Raw genomic sequence first — 20,351 nt, 5'->3', positions numbered from 1 at the left:
GTTGACGGAGTGTCAACTATTACTTGATCAAACTCTGGTGATGCGATGGGAATTTGGCACATGAGAGCCATCCGTATCCTTATACTTTGGAATGATTATTGTTTATTGGATTATTGTTTCTTCTGAAAAACTTTTACACTCGCTCACTTTGAGATTTGCTACTTGAAGTATTATTGCTCACTCTTATGAACTTTTGATGCCATTAACTTGCTACGTTGATATTCGTATTTTCAAAATGGTCAATTTGTTATTTGGAACCTCACTGGGCTTTTAACTCTTTCCATGCCATTTGTTTTCCTTGCAGGGGGTACGAGCGAGGCATGAGACATGTACAGACTAGCTTACCCTAGTTGTTTTGAAATTTGAATATGTACTCGCGCTAGTACCCGATTAGGGTTGATTGTACTCGATTTGTAAACACTTTGGAGTATTTTGGCGTGTAGAAGCTTTGTATCTGGATTTGAGTATCAATGTATATATTAAGTGGATGTGTTATTCATTTTCTATGGATGTACGTTCCTAGTTTTTTTTTTTTTTGAGATACGAGTGAGTGAGTCCTGACGAGAGTTGGGCAGGTGGTCCGCTAAACCCTGGGGTACGCCCTAGGAGGAGGTGGGGCCGTCACAGATGGTATCAGAGCTCCTATCGAGCTCGTGCCGGGAGAAGGTTCTCGGACTGTGGGGATTGGAGTGTTACCTCATCGACTTTTGGTGACCCCAAACCCCATTGGCTAGTTAATCGAGTCGAGCCGGCAAGGGTTTGGTCGATTGGGTAACGAACCATGGGTCTTTCGTTTTGTCGAGTGGAGTGATATCTCCTCGACTAATCGGTATACTCGAGTATTACCACCAATATTTATTGAGGATTTATGGTCCAGTTGGGGGTGTGAATGGTGGACGGAGAGTAGTGTAAGTGGTGCTCTATTGGATTGGTTACTTACTTGAAGGTTGACGGAGTGTCAACTATTACTTGATCAAGCTCTGGTGATGCGTTGGGAATTTGGCTCCTGAGAGCCATCCGTATCCTTATACTTTGGAATGATTATTGTTTATTGGATTATTGTTTCTTCTGAAAAATTTTTACACTCGCTCACTTTGAAATTTGCTACTTGAAGTATTATTGCTCACTCTTATGAACTTTTGATGCCATTAACTTGCTACGTTGATATTCGTACTTTCAAAATGGTCAATTTGTTATTTGGAACCTCACTGGGCTTTTAACTCATTCCACGCCATTTGTTTTCCTTGCAGGGGGTACGAGCGAGGCATGAGACATGTACAGACTAGCTTAATCTAGTTGTTTTGAATTTTGAATATGTACTCACGCTAGTATCCCACTAGGGTTTATTGTACTCGATTTGTAAACACTTTGGAGTATTTTGGTGTGTAGAAGCTTTGTATCTGGATTTGAGTATCATTGTATATATTAAGTGGATGTGTTATTCATTTTCTATGGATGTACGTTCTTAGTTTTTTTTTTTCTTGAGATACGAGTGAGTGAGTTCTGGCGAGAGTTGGGCAGGCGGTCCGCTAAACCTTGGGGTAGCCCTCGGGGGAGGTGGGGCCGTCACAAAATAGGAGCCAAACCAGGCATTGAGAGGGGCAGGGCAAAGATGCTCAAGCAGCTCCAAACCTAGGGAGCAAAGAGGGTAGTTTAGAGGGGACGAGTGGGAGTAGAATGGAGCCCATGCATGATGAGGTACGAGACAATGAGAAAAGTAGCATTCTTGTAGGGAAGGATATGAGGTTAGAAGAACAATGTAATAATGAAAAGGAGAGTAGGATGAAGGAGAATAATGATGTAACTGTGGAAGAGGGGGATTTAGGGATGGAAGAAATGATGCAGGTGGAAAGTGATGCACAGGAGAGGAAACAAGTGGCTGTCCAAAGGATGAACACAAGGATTAGAAGACAGCTTAAGCCCCCCCAGTAGGAAGAAGACTCCTTTAGGTGAAGTGGATGGAAATGTTAGGAGAATGGAGATTAGAGGCAAGAGAAAAAGTTACCACGAAGATACTGAGATGGAAGAAGCTGGGGATGAGTTGTTGAACTTAAAAAGGAATAAACTTGATCAATCTTTGGAAATAAGGTTAGAAATTGCTGATGGTGGGAGGGGGACCAGCCTAAGTGGGTCCCCCCCACAAGCAATAAGAGTGCTGGTGTGGAATTGCCAAGGTGCGGGAACCCCTTGACAATTCCCCAGCTGAAGGAGGCTTGTAACTTCCTCTCCCCAAGTGTTGTGTTTTTAAGTGAAACCAAAAATAGGGAAAAGTTTATGGAGACTGTTAGGAATAGGCTGCATTTTGACCATAGTGTGATAGTGGAGTCCATGAATAGGTCTGGTGGTATGGCTCTTTTTTGGAAACAAGAAGTGAATGTCATAGAGATACATAAGACAACGTTCATTATTGAAGCTCATATAGTGGATCATAATCAGCAAACTGACTGGTGGTTGATTGGGATCTATGCAAGTTGTGATGCAGCAATTAGGAAGAATCAATGAAAAGTTATGAGTGCAAGGAAAAGAATCTAGGGACAAAGGTGGATGGTTGCAGGAGATTTTAATGACATTGTATCCAATGAAGAGAAATGGGGAGGAAGAAGAGGAGAGGAATGGTCCTTCAGAGATTTTAAGCAATTCATTGATGATAATGATATGATAGGCGTAGGCTTTGATGGGAACCCTTGGACTTGGTGTAACAACTGAGAAAATGAAGGAGAAATCAAACAAAGATTCTTAAGAATGTTGTGTACTCCTACCTGGCTCCAGATTTTTGACAAAACTAGATGCAAACATGTAGACAATTATAGATCAGACCATAGTATGATTGTGATTGATACTAAGCCTGAGGAGAACAAGAGAAGGAAACAGTTCATTTTTGACAAAAGGTGGATACAGAAAGAAGGGATTGCATAAGTGATTGATGAGGCTTGGAGATTGGTGGTGGAAGGATCTAAAATGTATAAAATCACCAGGAAGATCTCTAATTGTAGAGTGGCACTGTTAAAATGGAAAAACAGCTTCCAAAATAACTCCAGGAAAGAAATAAATAGGATCAAAGAGGTGATGGAGAGGCTTAGGAAGTCGCCTGATTTCAACAAAGGGGCTATGGATGAGCTAAAGAATCAACTCAAGAGTGCTTACTCTAATGAGGAAATGTACTGGTCCCAAAAGTCAAGAGTGACTTGGTTGAAGGAAGGTGACGAAAATTCACAGTTCTTTCATGCTAGTGTCAAAGGCAGAATGAGAAGGAATAGGATGTCTAATGTGCAAAGAGATGATGGGACATGGACAAAATCTGAAAAGGAAATAGGGGAGGAAGTGGCAAGCTACTACCAATAGCTTTTTGATAGTCAAGGTACTGAAGGAGTTGAGGAAATCCTGAGGGGTATACCAAACACAATTACTGATCAAATGAATGCTAACTTGATTAGAACTATCACTGAGTCTGAGATTAAGTCTGCACTTTTCTCCATGCATCCCAACAAAGCTCCTAGTCCTGATGGGATGACAACTTTATTTTTCCAAAAATTCTGGAGCATCATCAAATCTGATGTTGTTCAAGCTATCCAAAGTTTCTTCCACTCAGGATTCATGCTTAAGTCACTAAACCACACGGTTGTCTCCCTGATTCCTAAAGTTGATATGTCTTTCAATCTTAATCACAATAGACCCATAAGCCTGTGTAATGTTTTGTATAATGTTATTTCCAAAGTGCTTGCAAATAGACTCAAACATATTCTAGATTGCTGCATTAGTAAGAATTAGGCAGCTTTTGTCCTAGGGAGCCAAATCTTAGATAATGTCATTGTGTCCCATGAATATCTCCACTATCTGAAAAATAAAAAACAAGGATCAGTAGGGTGTATGGCTTTAAAACTTGACATGTCAAAAGCCTATGATAGGGTTGAGTGGAAATTCTTAGGTGCCATCATGCAGAAAATGGGCTTCTCTGAGATATGGATCAACTAGATTTGGAAATGTTTATCAACTGTCTCATACTTGTTCAAGATAAATGGTGATCAGAAAGGCTATGTCATCCCTAAGAGAGGCATAAGGCAGGGGGATCCTTTATCCCCCCTGTTTGTTCCTAATCTACTCAAAAGGTCTATCAAATCTATTAAGAAGAGCTGAGGAGAGTAAGTTGCTTTCAGCTATCAGTATCAGTAGAAGGGGTCCATCAGTATCTCATTTGTTCTTTGTTGATACTACTTTAGTTTTCTGCAAAGCAAGTCCAGATCAAGTTGAGGAACTTATGAACATTTTAGCAAAATATGAAAAAGGCTCTAGTCAGATGGTAAACTATGACAAATTATCTGTATTCTTTAGTAAGAATGTAACTGAGGTGGAAAAAGAAGCAGTGTGCAGGAAGCTAGGAAATGTCCAAATGGTAAGCCAAGGTAAGTATCTTGGATTACCTATGGTCATCACAAGGTCCAAGGAGCAGATATTTGGTTTAATCAGGAATAATTGCCGGAGAAGAATAGAAAGTTGGAAAAACAAAATGCTGAGCACTGCAGGGAAGGAAGTACTCCTGAAGGCCATCACAATGGCTTTACCTACGTATGCTATGACCTACTTCAAACTACCAGGAAGGCTCTATAAAGATATTAGTGCTATGATGGCTAGGTTCTGGTGGGGAGAAGAAAGAGGAAAAAGGAAAATGCATTGGTGCTCATGGACAAAACTTACAAAGGACAAAGGCAGAGGGGGATGGGATTTAGGGACCTGCAGGATTTCAATAAAGCTCTATTTGGGAAGCGAATTTGGAGACTTGTGACACGCCCAAATCTATTGATAAGCAAGATCATGAAGGCGAAGTACTATCTAGACAAGTCAATATTCCAATGTAAGGTGAATCAAACAGCTTCATGGATCTGGAAAAGTATGACCAGTGTTAGAGATGAAGTGGGGAGGGGAATTTGGAAGAAAATTGGGGATGGAAAGAGCACCAATATTTGGGAAGATAGTTGGATCCCAAACAACAAAGAAGGGAAACCAACTACTCCTAAACCCCAAAGTTGCTGCTTACACAAAGTGGAAGAGCTGACAACAAATTTAAGATGGAACAGACAACTGATTTTCAGAACTATCAATGGAAAGGATGCTGAAGAAATTCTCAAAATCCCAATCAGCTTGGCAAAAAAGGCTGACTACAGTTATTGGATAGCAAGAAACAATGGAAGCTACACGGTTAAGTCAGACTACAAGCTATTGAGCAGGGAGGAGAAGATGCAACCACAGGGAGTTAGAGGACAAGGGGAAACCAGCATCAATGGACATAAGGAAAAGGACTGGAAGAAGATGTGGAAAATGGAAATCAGAGGCAAGTTAAAGAACTTTATTTGGAAATGTCTGAACAAAGCTCTATCAGTGCATGAGCTGATATATTGCAGAACTAGAATGGGGGAACCAATATGCCAAGTATGCGGCGAAGGAGAGGAGACAATAGAACACTTGTTCTTTTTCTGCAATCAAGCAAAGGAAGTATGGAGATTGGCACCAGTGTAGTGGGATGGAATTGCTGACAGCAGAGGCAATTTCAACAAATGGTGGAGTAGACTGATGGAAGCAACAAGCAGAAACAGAGGACATCAGCACAAAGCTCTCACTGTGAATATTCTATGGCAAGTTTGGAAGCCAGGAATGAGAAGATTTTAACAATAGATGCCGTCATCCTTTTGACATTGTACAGAAAGCTCATCTAGAATGGCTAGAGTACACTGAAGTGCAGAGTAGAGATAAGCGAGTGAGCAGTCAGGAAACAACAGCAAGAGCTGAAGAGGGGTCATATGACATTGCAGACAGTAACATGATGATAATTGTAGTAGAGGTGAGCCAGGAAAAGGAAGGAAAACCCTTAGGCATTGGCATAGTGGCTAAACAAGACAACAACGTGCATGCTGTATGGGCCATAAAGGATAGAAGCACAGGAGACAAATTACTGGATTATGTTGCTGCAATCAAATTAACACTGTGCAAAGTTAGAGAAAAGCATTGGCCAGATGTAAACCTGTTAGTTTCATCTACTCAGCTGCTGCGGGTGTTGAGAAATGAACAAGACTCTAGATATCAGACTTTTTGCTCAACTGGAGGACATTCACATGAATAAAGCTTTGTTTATGAACTGCTCATTTAGCTTGGTAGGCAACCAATGTAATCAATTAGGCAGAAGACTTAGCGAGTATGCTACTACATTAGTGCAAGATGAGGAATATCTCAATCCTCAATGTCAAATGACACTTTTGTAAAGCTCCTTATGAGCCGTTACTCAAGTTTGTATAGCTTGGTTTGAAATCAATATAATTCCTAACGTTTTCGTAAAAAATATATATATAATGCAATAACTGGAGCTAGTAACTTATTTTGTCATATTGAGAACTATGAACAACAGAGAGACTAAAAGATTCTAAAACATGGTATGCAATTAATCAAGAAATTTATCTAAATATAATGGCAATCATCATTGTAAAACCTAACAATCATTTGATTTGCACGTCTTCTATTACAGTCTTACCTGTTATGGTTTTATCACACGTTTTCTTCAAATGAAACGGGTTCGAAAGGTAATGACCAAGAGTCAAATTTTTAGACTAAGGATGCATTTGATAAAATTGAAATCTGAAATTTGAAATCTAAATCCATTAAGTTATTAAATAGTTAAATACTAAATTTGATACATTTAAGTGTACATCATATTAAGTGATAAATGAATAGCTTATCACTTATTTTTGGGACTAAGTTTTGCTTAGGCAATTCAGTGCTACTTAGTTAATCTAGGTGTTCTATTTTTTGTTATCAAATGCAACTGAACATAGTAAGATTTAAACCCATTAAATTTAAATATTGAATTGACTTATCGTACAGGGCCTAACTAACGCTAGAAGAAATCAAGAATAATTCCCCAAATACAAAGAAGGGAAAATCATTTAAAATGTCCTTCACATTTTACAAACTAACTTTTTTTATCCCTCACTTTCAAAAGTATAATTTTATGTCCCTTACAAATTCAATATTTGTGGCCTTTTCTGTTTTGGTAATAATTCATTTATTGAGTTGTATAATAAAGTTATCTAATTAATGGGTCCTAATTCGAATTCTATAGTCATGCTTACAAATTGTAGTTTAAATCTAAAATTTCTACTCGCCACCTTTAAAACCAACAGTTGAATTACTTGCCTTATGATTGTCTTAAAATTTGAAAGTGCCAATTACTTACTTCTTTTTGTCATACTTTTCCTTTGTTTATTTTTTCTGTCCAAATTTAATTCTATATAAACATTCGACAATATTTAGGATTAAATCTCTTCGTTGTTTTCAATTTTTGAGTAACAGGAAATGAATATGAGTGAAAAACTAATAATTTTTTTTAAATCCATATATATATCTATTTAATTTTACCTGAATTGTATAAATAGCATGTAATATATATATATATATATATATATATATCTATCTGATTTCGTCTAAATAGGCTAATTGTACTTATACACATGCCATTCGTATTGTTAAGATAAAACCAAATAGATAGATATATGAGTTGAAAAAACTATTTATACACATGATCAATGAGGGATGAAAATTTTATTTTATAAAATATGAGGGATAGAAAATTTTATTTTATAAAATATGAAGGACAAAAAATTCATTTTGTGAAATATGAGGGACGAAAAATTCATTTTGTGAAATACGAGAGACTATAGATCGAATTGTGTAAAATTTGATTTGACAAATTTGTTCTTAAAAGATGATCACATAAAAGGCATGTGGTGGACTCTGACCAAAAACTAGTTCGGAACCTAGATAGGAACCAAATTTGACCAATGTAAATTTGTAAAAGATGCAAAATTATACTTTTAAAAGCGAAGGACGAAAAAAGTCATTTTGCAAAATGTGAGAGATGTTTTGAATGATTTTTCCTATAAAGAAAGTACCCGTAGAAAAGAGGTCAATGTTCAACTTCTTTTTCTCTCCTCTTTTTACACAAAATTTCCTTTTCCAATCCTCCATTTCATTCTACTCTGGCACCAAATTCGAAACCATTTTTCATTCTAAATTATAGTCAATTTTATTCAATATCATCATTCTGTCCTAATTTACTTCTCAAGAGATCTCAAATTTTATTTATGATACCTATTATAAGAAAGCTATTTGCGTATTTCAACAAAAATTGAATTTATTTACCTTTGACGTTGAAAAGCTGTCAAAACTATAGAATGGAGAGAGGAAAACTACGAAGCTCAGTAAAGATGAGAGAGATAGAGAAACTTTGATGTCTCTTGCCTTTATTGAAATAATGGATGAATGGTCATTCGGGGTAAAAAACTTGGATTGTTAGTCATTATTCTATAAGACTCGTATCAACCAAAAAAGTAGTATAATAGAAGCTTAATAGGCAATCGTGTAACGGAAGACCCATTGCTCTTATAATTTTGTAGAATATGAAGGTTTTTTTTGAAATTTATATATTTTGAACATAGTTTCACACCTATTACAAAAAATACATTAGGGTTGCCATTTAGAAAATATAAGAGAAGGGGATAGATTGAGAGGAAAGTTGAATTTATTTTCACCACATGTTGGAGATTTCTATTTCAATTGATATATGTGTAGCTTTGACAATTCATTGCTTGGTCAAAGAATTGTTTTATTATTCACTTCTGCTATATACTTCCTTTAAATATTGTGATATATTAAAAAAAGTTAAAAAACTTCCTAGGGGATTATGAGATCAAAGCAAAAGGGTTTTTATACTTAAATTGATAATATTTTTTAGAATGATTTTATTGTTGATTAATTGATACAATGTTTAAGTTAAGCAAATACATCACATTTATGATGCCCTTGACTTGTCCCACCAGAGGCGTCACATGCACAGCATTCTCAAGAGTAAACCGTGAAGAGTGCAAGGTATCCTTTTTGAGCATGCCAACTATAAATTATCTAGTAAAAATCATTCAAAACGTCCCTCACATAAATTATCTAGGAAAAATCGTTCAAAACGTCCCTCATATTTTTCGTCCCTCACTTTTAAAAATATAATTTTACGTCCCTTAGAAATTTACATTGATCAAATTTGATTCTCACGTAGGTTTCCGATTAGTTTTTGGCTGGAATCCACAATATGCCTTACATGTGATCACATTTTAAGGGCAAAATTATCAAATCAAATTTTACATAATTCGATTCATAGTCTCTCACATTTCATAAAATGAATTTTTTCATCCCTCACATTTTTCAAGACGGATTTTTTCATCCTTAATTGATCATGTGTGCGAATAATTTTTTTTTAAATACATGTATATATTTATTTGATTTCACCTGAGTAGTACAAATAACACATGGATTTAACACATGTATATAATTTTTTTTAATTTTAGTCGTGTTAACAAATTGCAGTTTTAATCTGAAATTTCTACTCGCTACTTTTAAGACTAACAGTTGAATTACTTGCCTTGTGATTGTCTTAAAATTTGAATCTGTCAATCACTTACTTTCTTTTTGTCATACTTTTCTTTGTTTATTTTTTATGTCCAAATTTAATTCGATATAAATACTCGATAATGTTTAGGACTATATCTTCTTTGTTTTTAATTTTCAAGTAAAACGAAATAAATATGAGTGAAAAATTAACAATTTTTTAAATCCATGTATATATCTATTTAATTTCACCGGAATAGTATGAATAGCATGTAATATATCGCTCTTTAATTTCACCAGGTGAAATCAAATAGATTTAAGACTAACAGCTGAATTACTTGCCTTGTGATTGTCTTAAAATTTGAATTTGCCAATCACTTACTTCTTTTTGTCTTACTTTTCTTTGTTTATTTTTTATGTCCAAATTTAATTCGATATAAATACTCGATAATGTTTAGGACTATGTCTTCTTTGTTTTTAATTTTCAAGTAAAACGAAATAAATATGATTTTCAAGTATATATCTATTTGATTTCACCGGAATGTATCTAGGAAAAATCGTTCAAAACGTTCCTCACATTTTGTAAAATAATATTTTTCGTCCCTCACTTTTAAAAGTGTAATTTTACGTCTCTTACAAATTCACATTGATCAAATTTGATCTCCACCTAGATTTTCAACTAGTTTTTGGCCAGAATCCACAACGTGCCTTGTACGTGATCATATTTTAAGGGCAAAATTATCAAATCACATTTTACATAATTCGATTCATAGCCCCTCACATTTCATAAAATGAATTTTTTTGTCCCTCACATTTCATAAAATAGATTTTTTAATCCTTAATTAATCATGTGTGCGAATAATGGTTTTTTAAATACATGTATATATCTGTTTGATTTCACCTGGTAAAATTAAATAGAGATATATTACATACTATTTCGATGAAATCAAATAGGTATATACATGGATTTAAAAAAATTGTTAATTTTACACTCATATTTATTTCGTTTTACTTGAAAATTAAAAACAAAGAAGACATAGTTCTAAACATTGTCGAGTGCTTATCTCGAATTAAATTTGGACATAAAAAATAAACAAAGAAAAGTATGACAAAAAGAAGTAAGTGATTGGCACATTCAAATTTTAAGACAATCACAAGGCAAGTAATTCAATTGTTAGTCTTAAAAGTGGTGAGTAGAAATTTCAGATTAAAACTGCAATTTGTTAGCACGACTATAGAATTTAAATTAGGACCCATTAATTAGATGGTCTTATTATACAACTCAATAAATAAATTATGGGTTAACAACAAAAAAGCCCCCTGTGGTATAGCTATCATGCAAAAAAGTCCCCTGTGGTTTCATATCATATGCATCGATACCCCATGGTTTGAATTATTGTGAAAAGTCGATGGAAATCGTTAAAACAGACGAAACTGAGTGAAAAGACAAAATTACCCTTTTGATATAAGCGACAATTGCAAAATAAATCCGCTGTTGAATAAAAGACCAGCTCTTTATGCCTTTCGTCCATTATACTCACAGAATACCCAAGGTGCCTTAAATAGAAATTTATTTATCGGATAAAATAAATTTAAACCCATTGTTGAATAAAAGACCAACTCTTTATGACTTTCGTCCATTATACTCACAGAGTACCCATTTTCTTTAAATACTAATTTATTTTTCGGATAACATAAAAATAAACCCGTTGTTGAATAAAAGAGCCCCACTTTTCAAAGTTTTCATCCATTATAAGAACAGAGTACCCATTTTTTCTTAAACAAAAATTTAGTTATCGGCTATAATAAAAATTAACTCGTTGTTGAATAAAAAACAAGTTCTTTATCGCTTTTCTCCATTACAACAACATAGTACCCAAGGTTTCTTAAATAGAAATTTATTTATCGGATAAAATAAAAATAAACCCGTTGTTGAATAAAAGACCAGCTCTTTATGTTTTTTGTCCATTATACTCACAGAATACCCAAGGTGCCTTAAATAGAAATTTATTTATCGGATAAAATAAATTTAAACCCATTGTTGAATAAAAGACCAGCTCTTTATGACTTTCGTCCATTATACTCACAGAGTACCAATTTTCTTTAAATACTAATTTATTTTTCGGATAACATAAAAATAAACCCATTGTTGAATAAAAGAGCCCCACTTTTCAAAGTTTTCATCCATTATAAGAACAAAGTCCCCATTTTTCTTAAACAAAAATTTAGTTATCGGCTATAATAAAAATTAACTCGTTGTTGAATAAAAAACAAGTTCTTTATGGCTTTCCTCCATTACAACAACATAGTACCCATGGTTTCTTAAATAGGAATTTATTTATCGGATAAAATAAAAATAAACCCGTTGTTGAATAAAAGACCAGCTCTTTATGCTTTTCGTCCATTATACTCATTGAAGGGTAAAGAAGGCATATCAGCTGAAAGTTTGTGGTAGAAATCCATTTTCCGCAAGAAACACGCGCATTTCCAGTGCGTTTAAGTCAAACGCGGTACATTTGACGATTTCCGTCGACTTTTCATAATAATTCAAACTATGGGGTATCGACGTGTATGATATGAAACCACAGGGAGCTTTTCTGTATGATGGCTATACCACAGGGGGCTTTTTTGTTGTTAACCCATAAATTATTACTAAAAGAGAAAGGTCACAAATATTGAATAGGTTCACATGGTGAATTCATGTAGATATATACATGGTTTAAAACAAAATTGTTAATTTTAAACCCCTGTATATATATATGTTAAATAGCATGTGTATAACTATGATTAACCTGTTTAAGTGAAATCAAATAAAGATATATTACATGTTATTTGTACTGTTTAGGTGAAATCAAATAGATATATACATAGATTTAAAGCAAAAAGAAAAAAATTATTCGTACACATGATCAATGAGGGATGAAAAAATTCATTTTAAAAAAATGTGAGAGATGAAAAAATTCATTTTGTGAATGTAAGGGATGAAAAAATTCATTTTGTGAAATGTAAGGGATTATGAATCGAATTATATAGAATTTGATTTGATAATTTTGTCCTTAACAAATGATCACGTGCAAGGCACGTAGTGGATTCCGACCAAAAATTAGTTGAAAACCTAGGTAGAGACCAAATTTAATTAATGTGAATTTGTAAGGGACATAAAATTATACTTCTAAAAGTGAGGGATGAAAAAAATTATTTTGTAAAATGTGAGAGACGTTTTGAATGATTTTTCCAATTATCTAACCACAATGGAAAATTTTTTTAAAGATAAGATTTTATATCATAAATAAAGAATTACACAAAAGGGGTAGCTGCCCTAATATATTCCTACGCTATTGAAGTCAGCAATAAGGAGAAAGAAAATTTTCAAATAACATCACATTTCAAGTCTAATAAATTTTGCTAATTGGTGTGTTACTATTCCTCTTAATAATCTGTAAAATCCCTCTCCAAACTATTAGTATCCTCAAGCACACTAGTTAAGTTGACATCCTCTAAGTTTGTCAACTACAAATGTATAGTCATATTGGATGATTATCTTCTGCCATGCCTTTTCCTTTGACTTCAGCAAGACTTTTCTAATTGCTAGAGTTTCACCTATGCAAGCACTTTCTAGTTGGCTTATGCCAAATAGAGATTAACTTTTCTTTGTTGCCACTTGTTACTATAGCAATTTTTGCTTTACTTATAGCCTACTTCTAAGCTGTATTAGAGATTAACATTAGGAAAACAGCATGGGAAGAGGTCCAAATATTATGTTATAATAGTGCTTGAATCTAATTAGGTATCTCTTATGTACTATTTCTTTGGGCATCAATGAATTCTTTCCACTCACCCAAAGTTTTGTTTACAATCCTCACTAGTTTACCTCTAGTCTCATTGACTCTCCATTCATTTCTAACTTTGTAAGTTTATCTTAGCTGATTTAACTATTAACCCACATGATCTTTGCCTTAATCCTTTAGTTGCATCTATAAATTTTTTCCACAACAACCATAGATTTGATCTAATATCGTACAAACCATCGCACTAAACAAGTGTTATTCTCCATATACTCGTTGCATTTTGATTAAAGAATTTCACGTGCTTAATGGTTTCTAAAGTTTCATCATAACATTAATAGATTGGATCTCCTATTCCTAGTATGTGCTTGATTATTTCATTTAACAGGGCCATGCAAACACTTCCACTGTAATGGAAGCGTTCTGTTTTATGATTAATATTTAATCTCCACAGAAATTTACAAGCAAATCTGTTATCAGCTTTGCTTGTGCTGATCTCTTGATTTTTATTTGCCAATTTCTTATGCTTTATTTGCTTAGTTATTGCATATTCTATTTTAATAATCTATACAGCTAAGAATAAGTGAGCCCAATACCACGTCTCTTCTTTCATCGCAACTAAGTGGTATTTTGAGAATTATTTGATCATCTGGTTGACAAGACTATTTTTCCAATAGGCTTTTTTTTCATTGTTTCTACCCATCAATTCACTTATTTTTTTGTAATGCGCATCCCTAAGGTTTTCTCATCAACTATTTCTGTACTATCCATCCACTGATCATCCCACATGTTGATAGACTTTTCATCCCCCACTATCTTTCTAAATCGCACTTATCAAGTTTCTCCTTCTCCAGAGATGTGAGATTCTTCCAGTCTAATGAACTCTCCGATTGTCTGCTTAAATATTTTGATCTCAAAACTGTGCTAACTAATAAATTTGGGTGAATCATAATTCTAAAGCTATTTTGCTAGTAGAACAAAATTGATACCTATATCTCCATAAAACTCAAACCTCATACTCCTTTGACTTTTGACATTCTGTTCCATTTTATCGAATATATCTTTTCCTCTTTTTCACTAATTACTCACTAGAATTTATTTATTTTCTTCCTTATTTTTCGTAAAGAGAATGAGGTAATTTAAAATAGGACCTAGCATAAGATGGTAGAGCTAAAACCACTGGTTTCAGTAGTTCCTCCTTACTAGATTTGAAGATTTGGACTTTTGAGTTTTGACCTACTCACTTCCATAGGCAATCCCAAGAATTTACTTTCTTTGACATGTTTCATATTGCTTAGGACAGTAAGATTTGGTTTGCTTTCTCTATTATGCTCTTGCTAGTTTGACAGATGATTTATCAATTGATCATTCGGCCTGATGCATCACCATATCTCCTAAGATGTAGTTAGATTAAAAGATAGCTTCCATAATTGTGAGTTCACTTTTGTCAAGAGATTGTAGCAAATTTTGTCTCAAAACTTAAATACGATGTGAGAACAATATTTTTTCGAATAGATTGAATTCAAAAGCAAGGAAAGGTCTTAGGATAATTACCCTTTTTAACTCTCTAGGATGTTAGGGAGAAACACCTTCGAGAGAGGCTAACAAAGAATCCAATATGTAAGTCAGAAACCCAACACTTACCCAAAAATTTAACTTGTTAGGTTTCGGACTCTTATTTATATATTAACTGCTCTTTTTTCATCTTTCGAATCAATATGGAATATAATCCTTTACTCATAAATTTAACAATCTCCCCTTTCATGAGTAATTTCTCACATTAAACCCAAGTTTACAACCTCTTTTCGAATCCATGTTAATACTCAACGCAAACTCATCTTAATACCTACAGTCACCTCTTTTTCCAATTATGGACTCACTCTTCTTCAACATCCAAACTAAAATTTCAGATCCCTACCAACTCTTAACTCCTTGGTCTAACAAGCCCAACTCTCATTTTTCAACTCTCGAATTAATATGGGACATAATTCTTTACTCATATTTCATCTCTTGAATTAATGTTAAACATAATTTTTTACTCATAAACCTAACAATCTCCACCTTCATGAGTAATTTCTCACATTAAATCCAAATTTACAAGCTCTTTTTTAAACCCACTTTAATACTCTACGCAATCTCATGACAGGTTGCTTTTTTGTTACTAATTTTATGATGATTTTCCTCTTTTATTTTACCAAATATTGCGTTAATTGGTAGATCCTACTTATTTTTGGTAATTGATGTTAGTCATACCAATTTGGAGTAAAAAGGGATTGAAGATGTGAATTTTAATTAAATTTCTGTGCAATTCGGCGTGGGCGCATCAAGTCTAATTTTGCATGTCCCGAGGTTCAAGATTTGGCGCGTGGTTTTCAATTTTGAATTGGAGTCATTTGAAACTGTGGAAGGCGGACTCTGTACCGCATAACTAGTCTCCTATTTCTATTAGGACACTAATTTTAGTTAGCTACTTTGATTTTTTGGAAACAATCTTTTTATTTAGTAGGAATTTGATTTTGTTTAGGAAAGGTATCTTTTTAGTAGATAGAGGAGGCAAAATTTGAGACAATTAGATCGTTACTTTTTCTTTTCTCCTGGGTCGAAAGGAACAGATGTTTTGTCTTTTCTTCTCTTCATATTTCATCGCACTTTTTGGGAGAATGGCCGCAGCAATAAAGTTAAATATTTCATGCACAGTTTTTTTCATGACAATGAACAAAACACTTTATTTTAGTCATGAAGCAATGGAGGATTTGATTTATCTAAAATTGTGAGATCAAATTAATTATATTTATTTCTTTTATTTACTAGTATTCGTATATTCTCTGATTTAATTTCTTATGGTTATTATATTATTTGAATATCCAGGGCCCGGTACTTAAATTAATTTAATAACCTAGAGCCAATCAGAGCAGTTAAATCCGTAATTATTTAATTGCTCTAAAATAGTGGTAACTTGCATGATTGAACTTATGTTAGAAAAATATATGGGTTAATTTAAAATAATTCTCATAGCGTATTATTTGGTTAAAACAAGATTTCTCTAATTCTTAAGAAAATTGAGAAATTGAACTCTAAGGCCGTGCTTAGGGTTATTTCTTGATTAGAGTAGTGGTTAACGGTCGTACCTTAATTACTAATACAATAAGGAAAAGTTGATTGTCATCCTTTGTTTGACAGTTATAACTTGTTTATCAGTAAGTAAATAAAATTATCATTGCATCGATCATCAATTGAGTGAACCATGTTCAAAGTTATTTCTTGATTAGAGTTTATCTATTATTACTTCAATTTTAATAAATTGTCATTTAGTCTTTTCTATTTGAGTTATTTATTTATTCTTATCTTTATAAAAATCCCCCTTACTCTATGCTTTAGAAAAAACGAATTTTCTCTGGTCCCTATAGAGGGAGTTAAGTTTGGATGGGTAGTGGGTAGTATCTTAACCCCCTTATTTTCAGATAAAAGAGATTTATTAGGAACATGGATAGAGAATGGGGTGGAGTGATTGTGATAGGGAAGTTATCAATGGAAAAACTACTCTGACAGGATATCTATCTATAACCAAAACTCATAGACGATACTTTTTTTCTTTAACTCTTTCCTCTTTTTCTATTAAACAATGCAATGCCAAAGAGTGTCAGAGAGGGATGAATTGTTTCTGACGATCAAGTAGAAGTTCGTATAGGATAATCAAGACTGAATCATTAAGCAAGTTCTCAAAAGTTTATTATACTTTTCCTTTTCTTTTGGGCTAATCAATTTTGAGATACTGCTCTATTAAATTTGTTATAATTCATGCTTGTTTACACTTTGGTTACCGAGATCAAAAGAAGATTCATGTCTGATTTAGGCTTTATGGCGATTATCTATGTTTGGTTGGGTTAAATTATCCATGTTGGACACATGAACAGAATTAAGCAAATTTAATGATTTTGGGATTTAACTGCAGAAAAAAAAATTCATTAAGTTAGGAGAGTAGTGGCAATAACTAAACTACAACTAATGCTGCAACATATTACTCTAGCGAACTACGACCACAAGTAGCAGTAACTAATAGGAGTTTGATCATACCCCATTCAAAAGGACATAGACTAGTGGTAGAAATCCTTTCGTAGAAGATTTCCAAGGGTGAATACATTAGTAAGGTACGACACTTAACGTTAAAGCATGATACCAAGCCCCAAAAAAAACTAGGAGCCAATTTGTACGTTGTCTCTTTTAGTGATTCACTATGGGTATGACAGAAATCAATGGGCTAATAGTTACTGAATTGGAAATAGGGAGTAAAGAATAGTGATTGTTCTCTTATCATAACTACGCATCCAAGAAATTAGGCTTCAAAAAGGTCAAAAGGTTGGAGAATTTGCTAGAATACTAGTGATAAAACACACACTTGTTTATTAGTAGATTATGTATAGAGCTTTTTGTGTAATCTTAATGAGCAATTAGGATGGTGATATTGGTGGAGATAATGGCAGTGATGGTAATGATTGTTAATTGAAGCAATTGATGAAAGAATTGTGCCTTTAAGGTTTGAGAATTAGGGATTGGTTGATCTGGAAATAGTTGACGAAGATGAATTTGAACTTATTTAAACAATTTACATATTGGTCCATAATTTAAAGATAATTTCACCTAGACCAAAAAACAAATGCTATGATGGTTCTTATAAGAGTTACTGTATGACTTTCTAAAATTTCAAATTTATTCCCTCAATTTATGGGTAATTTTGATAAAGCCCAAGTTTATGGCTTTTAATTAGACACATTGAAGAATTTATTTTAAAAGTCCAATCTTACTATAACGACCCAATTTTCGCTAAGTGGACCCAAGAGCTCTTTTAAATAATTCAATTAATTATAACAAAAATAAAAACTATAAATCTAAATATAAAAATAAACAAGGGTATTTGTTTTCATCAATGGGATTAGCTCTAGGTTCAAACTACAATTCAAATTCAACTTGAACTAATGCAGGGTCATTTCTACAGAAGTAATAAATAAGTAAATAAGTCAAATAAATAAATGTGTATAAATCATGCTTATTTCATGGATAACCAAATTATTGAGCTTTCTAAAAGAAAAGGAAACTTTCTAAATTGAGAAACTTTAAAAAATGGATAACCTTCTATATTGGGAAACTATTCAAGTACATTTTAGAGAATGTCCAAACATGTTTTCTAGGTTATTTAAGGTAGGACTAGGCACTTTAAGAATAAGATAATTGAATTAATTAGGGTATATATGTTATTGGTTATAGGTTTGAAACAAGTTTAAGGGCGTGCTAAGAATCTCTTCAAGAGCGTAGTTTGAGGTAGGTGATACTTACCTCTCTGTATTTTCAAAATGTTAAATATGAATTGTTTTCAAGTAAACATATTTTCAAATAGGTTTGAAGAAATGGATCATGTATACCTATTTGAAACGTTTTGCCATGCTTGAAATTATGAAACGAGTGGCATATTTTCATGAAATGAAGAAAATATGCATGTGACTTGTAAAATGATTTTATGTTACGAAAAACTCTAAACGGTCATGAAATAGATGGTAGGATCTATAGTCCTGATATATTATGTTATGTTAGTCATGAGAGTCGGTATAGAGTCCGGCCGATTGACTTATGTTATATTATGTGATCAAAGGGTTTACGCGAAATCTCTTGGTCACCTTCCTTAAAGGGGTTTAATCTCTAAATTGAGTACTCAGAAATCGGATATTACATGTACTTGTTTATGAGCTATGTTTATGACATGATATGATATAATTGATATGTTTTATGATTTTCAAGTATGTTTAATGAATACGATCATGTCATGTTATGTGTGTTTCTATGCCATGTTCGACGGGGACCTTCTTTAAAACCTGCGGAACTAACTGCCACGTCGGACGGAGGTCACTTATGTACATGCTACTCACCTTCAATGAAGTATATTTATGTAATATATGAAATGAGACGACAAATATTTTTAATTGATGCATGCATGTGGCGTAGTGTGACCGAAATTACAAATGTATATAGTATGTATATAGCAACATGATCCAATAGGGGAGTAAGTACTACCTACTAGATGTACGTCACTCAACCCATGTCTTTTATTTTTCTTGCAGATCAAGAAAGTCAGCTCATGTACTTTAGAAGATAAATGAGAGAGATAAATAGGTAGATGTTTAAATTCCAGAAAGTTTGAGTAAAGCATTTTGTAGGTGCATTTTAGTAAAATGCATGTATTTCATTAGTATATGTAAGTTTTAAATTTTGGTGAAGTTTTGTAAGTTATGATTATGATGCCTTATATTTATGGGAGTAAAGTCTCATAGATACGGCATGCCACGTTGCAAATCCGGTCTAGGGATCCAGATTTGGGGCATGACACTAACCCCATTACAACCTTATAAAAATTCCTTCGATTCTTGTATTGAATTCACTATTGGTGGTAGGGATGTGATATATGACCAAATCTATGGTGTTGATTTGAGAGTTATACTATATCCTATACACCATTGAGTAGCAAGTGCGCATGGTCGATCCTTTGTGAGCCTTGTTGAATTTGGTGCATTCAAATTTTGATGAAATTGTTGGAGGGTAGAATGGTTGTACTAGTGTGATTTGCTGCAAAATTCTTGCTATCTTGATTGTATTTCTGAATTTAGATATGCTTGAGAACAAGCATAGTTTAGGTACAAGGGAAATTGATAGGTTGTATTTTTGTTATTAATTTTATGATTGTTTCCTTCTTTTATTTTGCCAAATATTGCGTCAATTGGTAGATTCTACTTATCTTTTTTATAATTAGTGTTGGTCATAGGGATTTGAAGCAAAAGAGATTGAAGATGTGAATTTTAATTGAATTTCTATGGAATTCGGCGTGGACGCATCAAAGTCTAATTCTGCATGTCCGAAGGCTCGAGATTTGGCGTGTGGTTTGCAATCTTGAATTGGAGTCGGTTTGAAGTCGTGGAAGTCGGACTCTGCATCGCATGACTAGTCTCCTATTTCTATTAGGACACTAGTTTACTTAGCTACTTTTTGGAAACAATTTTTTTATCTAGTAGAAATTTGATTTTGTTTAAGAAAGATACCTTTTTAGTAGATAGAGGAGATGAAATCTAAGGTAATTAGATCGTTACTTTTTCTTTTCTCCTA

The 20,351-nt window shown here is 33.6% G+C and overlaps 1 protein-coding gene across 1 annotated transcript; it reads left to right on the top strand.

The window, feature by feature from the left end:
• Positions 1 to 3,414: 3,414 nt before the first annotated feature.
• On the top strand, positions 3,415 to 4,780 carry LOC113759337. Its single transcript, XM_027301903.1, has 2 exons — positions 3,415 to 3,685; positions 4,107 to 4,780. The coding sequence occupies exons 1-2, from the start codon at positions 3,415 to 3,417 to the stop codon at positions 4,778 to 4,780; spliced, it is 945 nt and encodes a 314-aa protein (XP_027157704.1).
• The last annotated feature ends 15,571 nt before the right edge of the window (positions 4,781 to 20,351 follow it).

This window comes from Coffea eugenioides, chromosome 2, assembly GCF_003713205.1.
Source record: "Coffea eugenioides isolate CCC68of chromosome 2, Ceug_1.0, whole genome shotgun sequence".
NCBI classification, from domain to species: domain Eukaryota; kingdom Viridiplantae; phylum Streptophyta; class Magnoliopsida; order Gentianales; family Rubiaceae; genus Coffea; species Coffea eugenioides.
The sequence above is the reverse complement of the archived record's forward strand: the minus strand, read 5'-3'. Positions and strand labels throughout refer to the sequence as shown.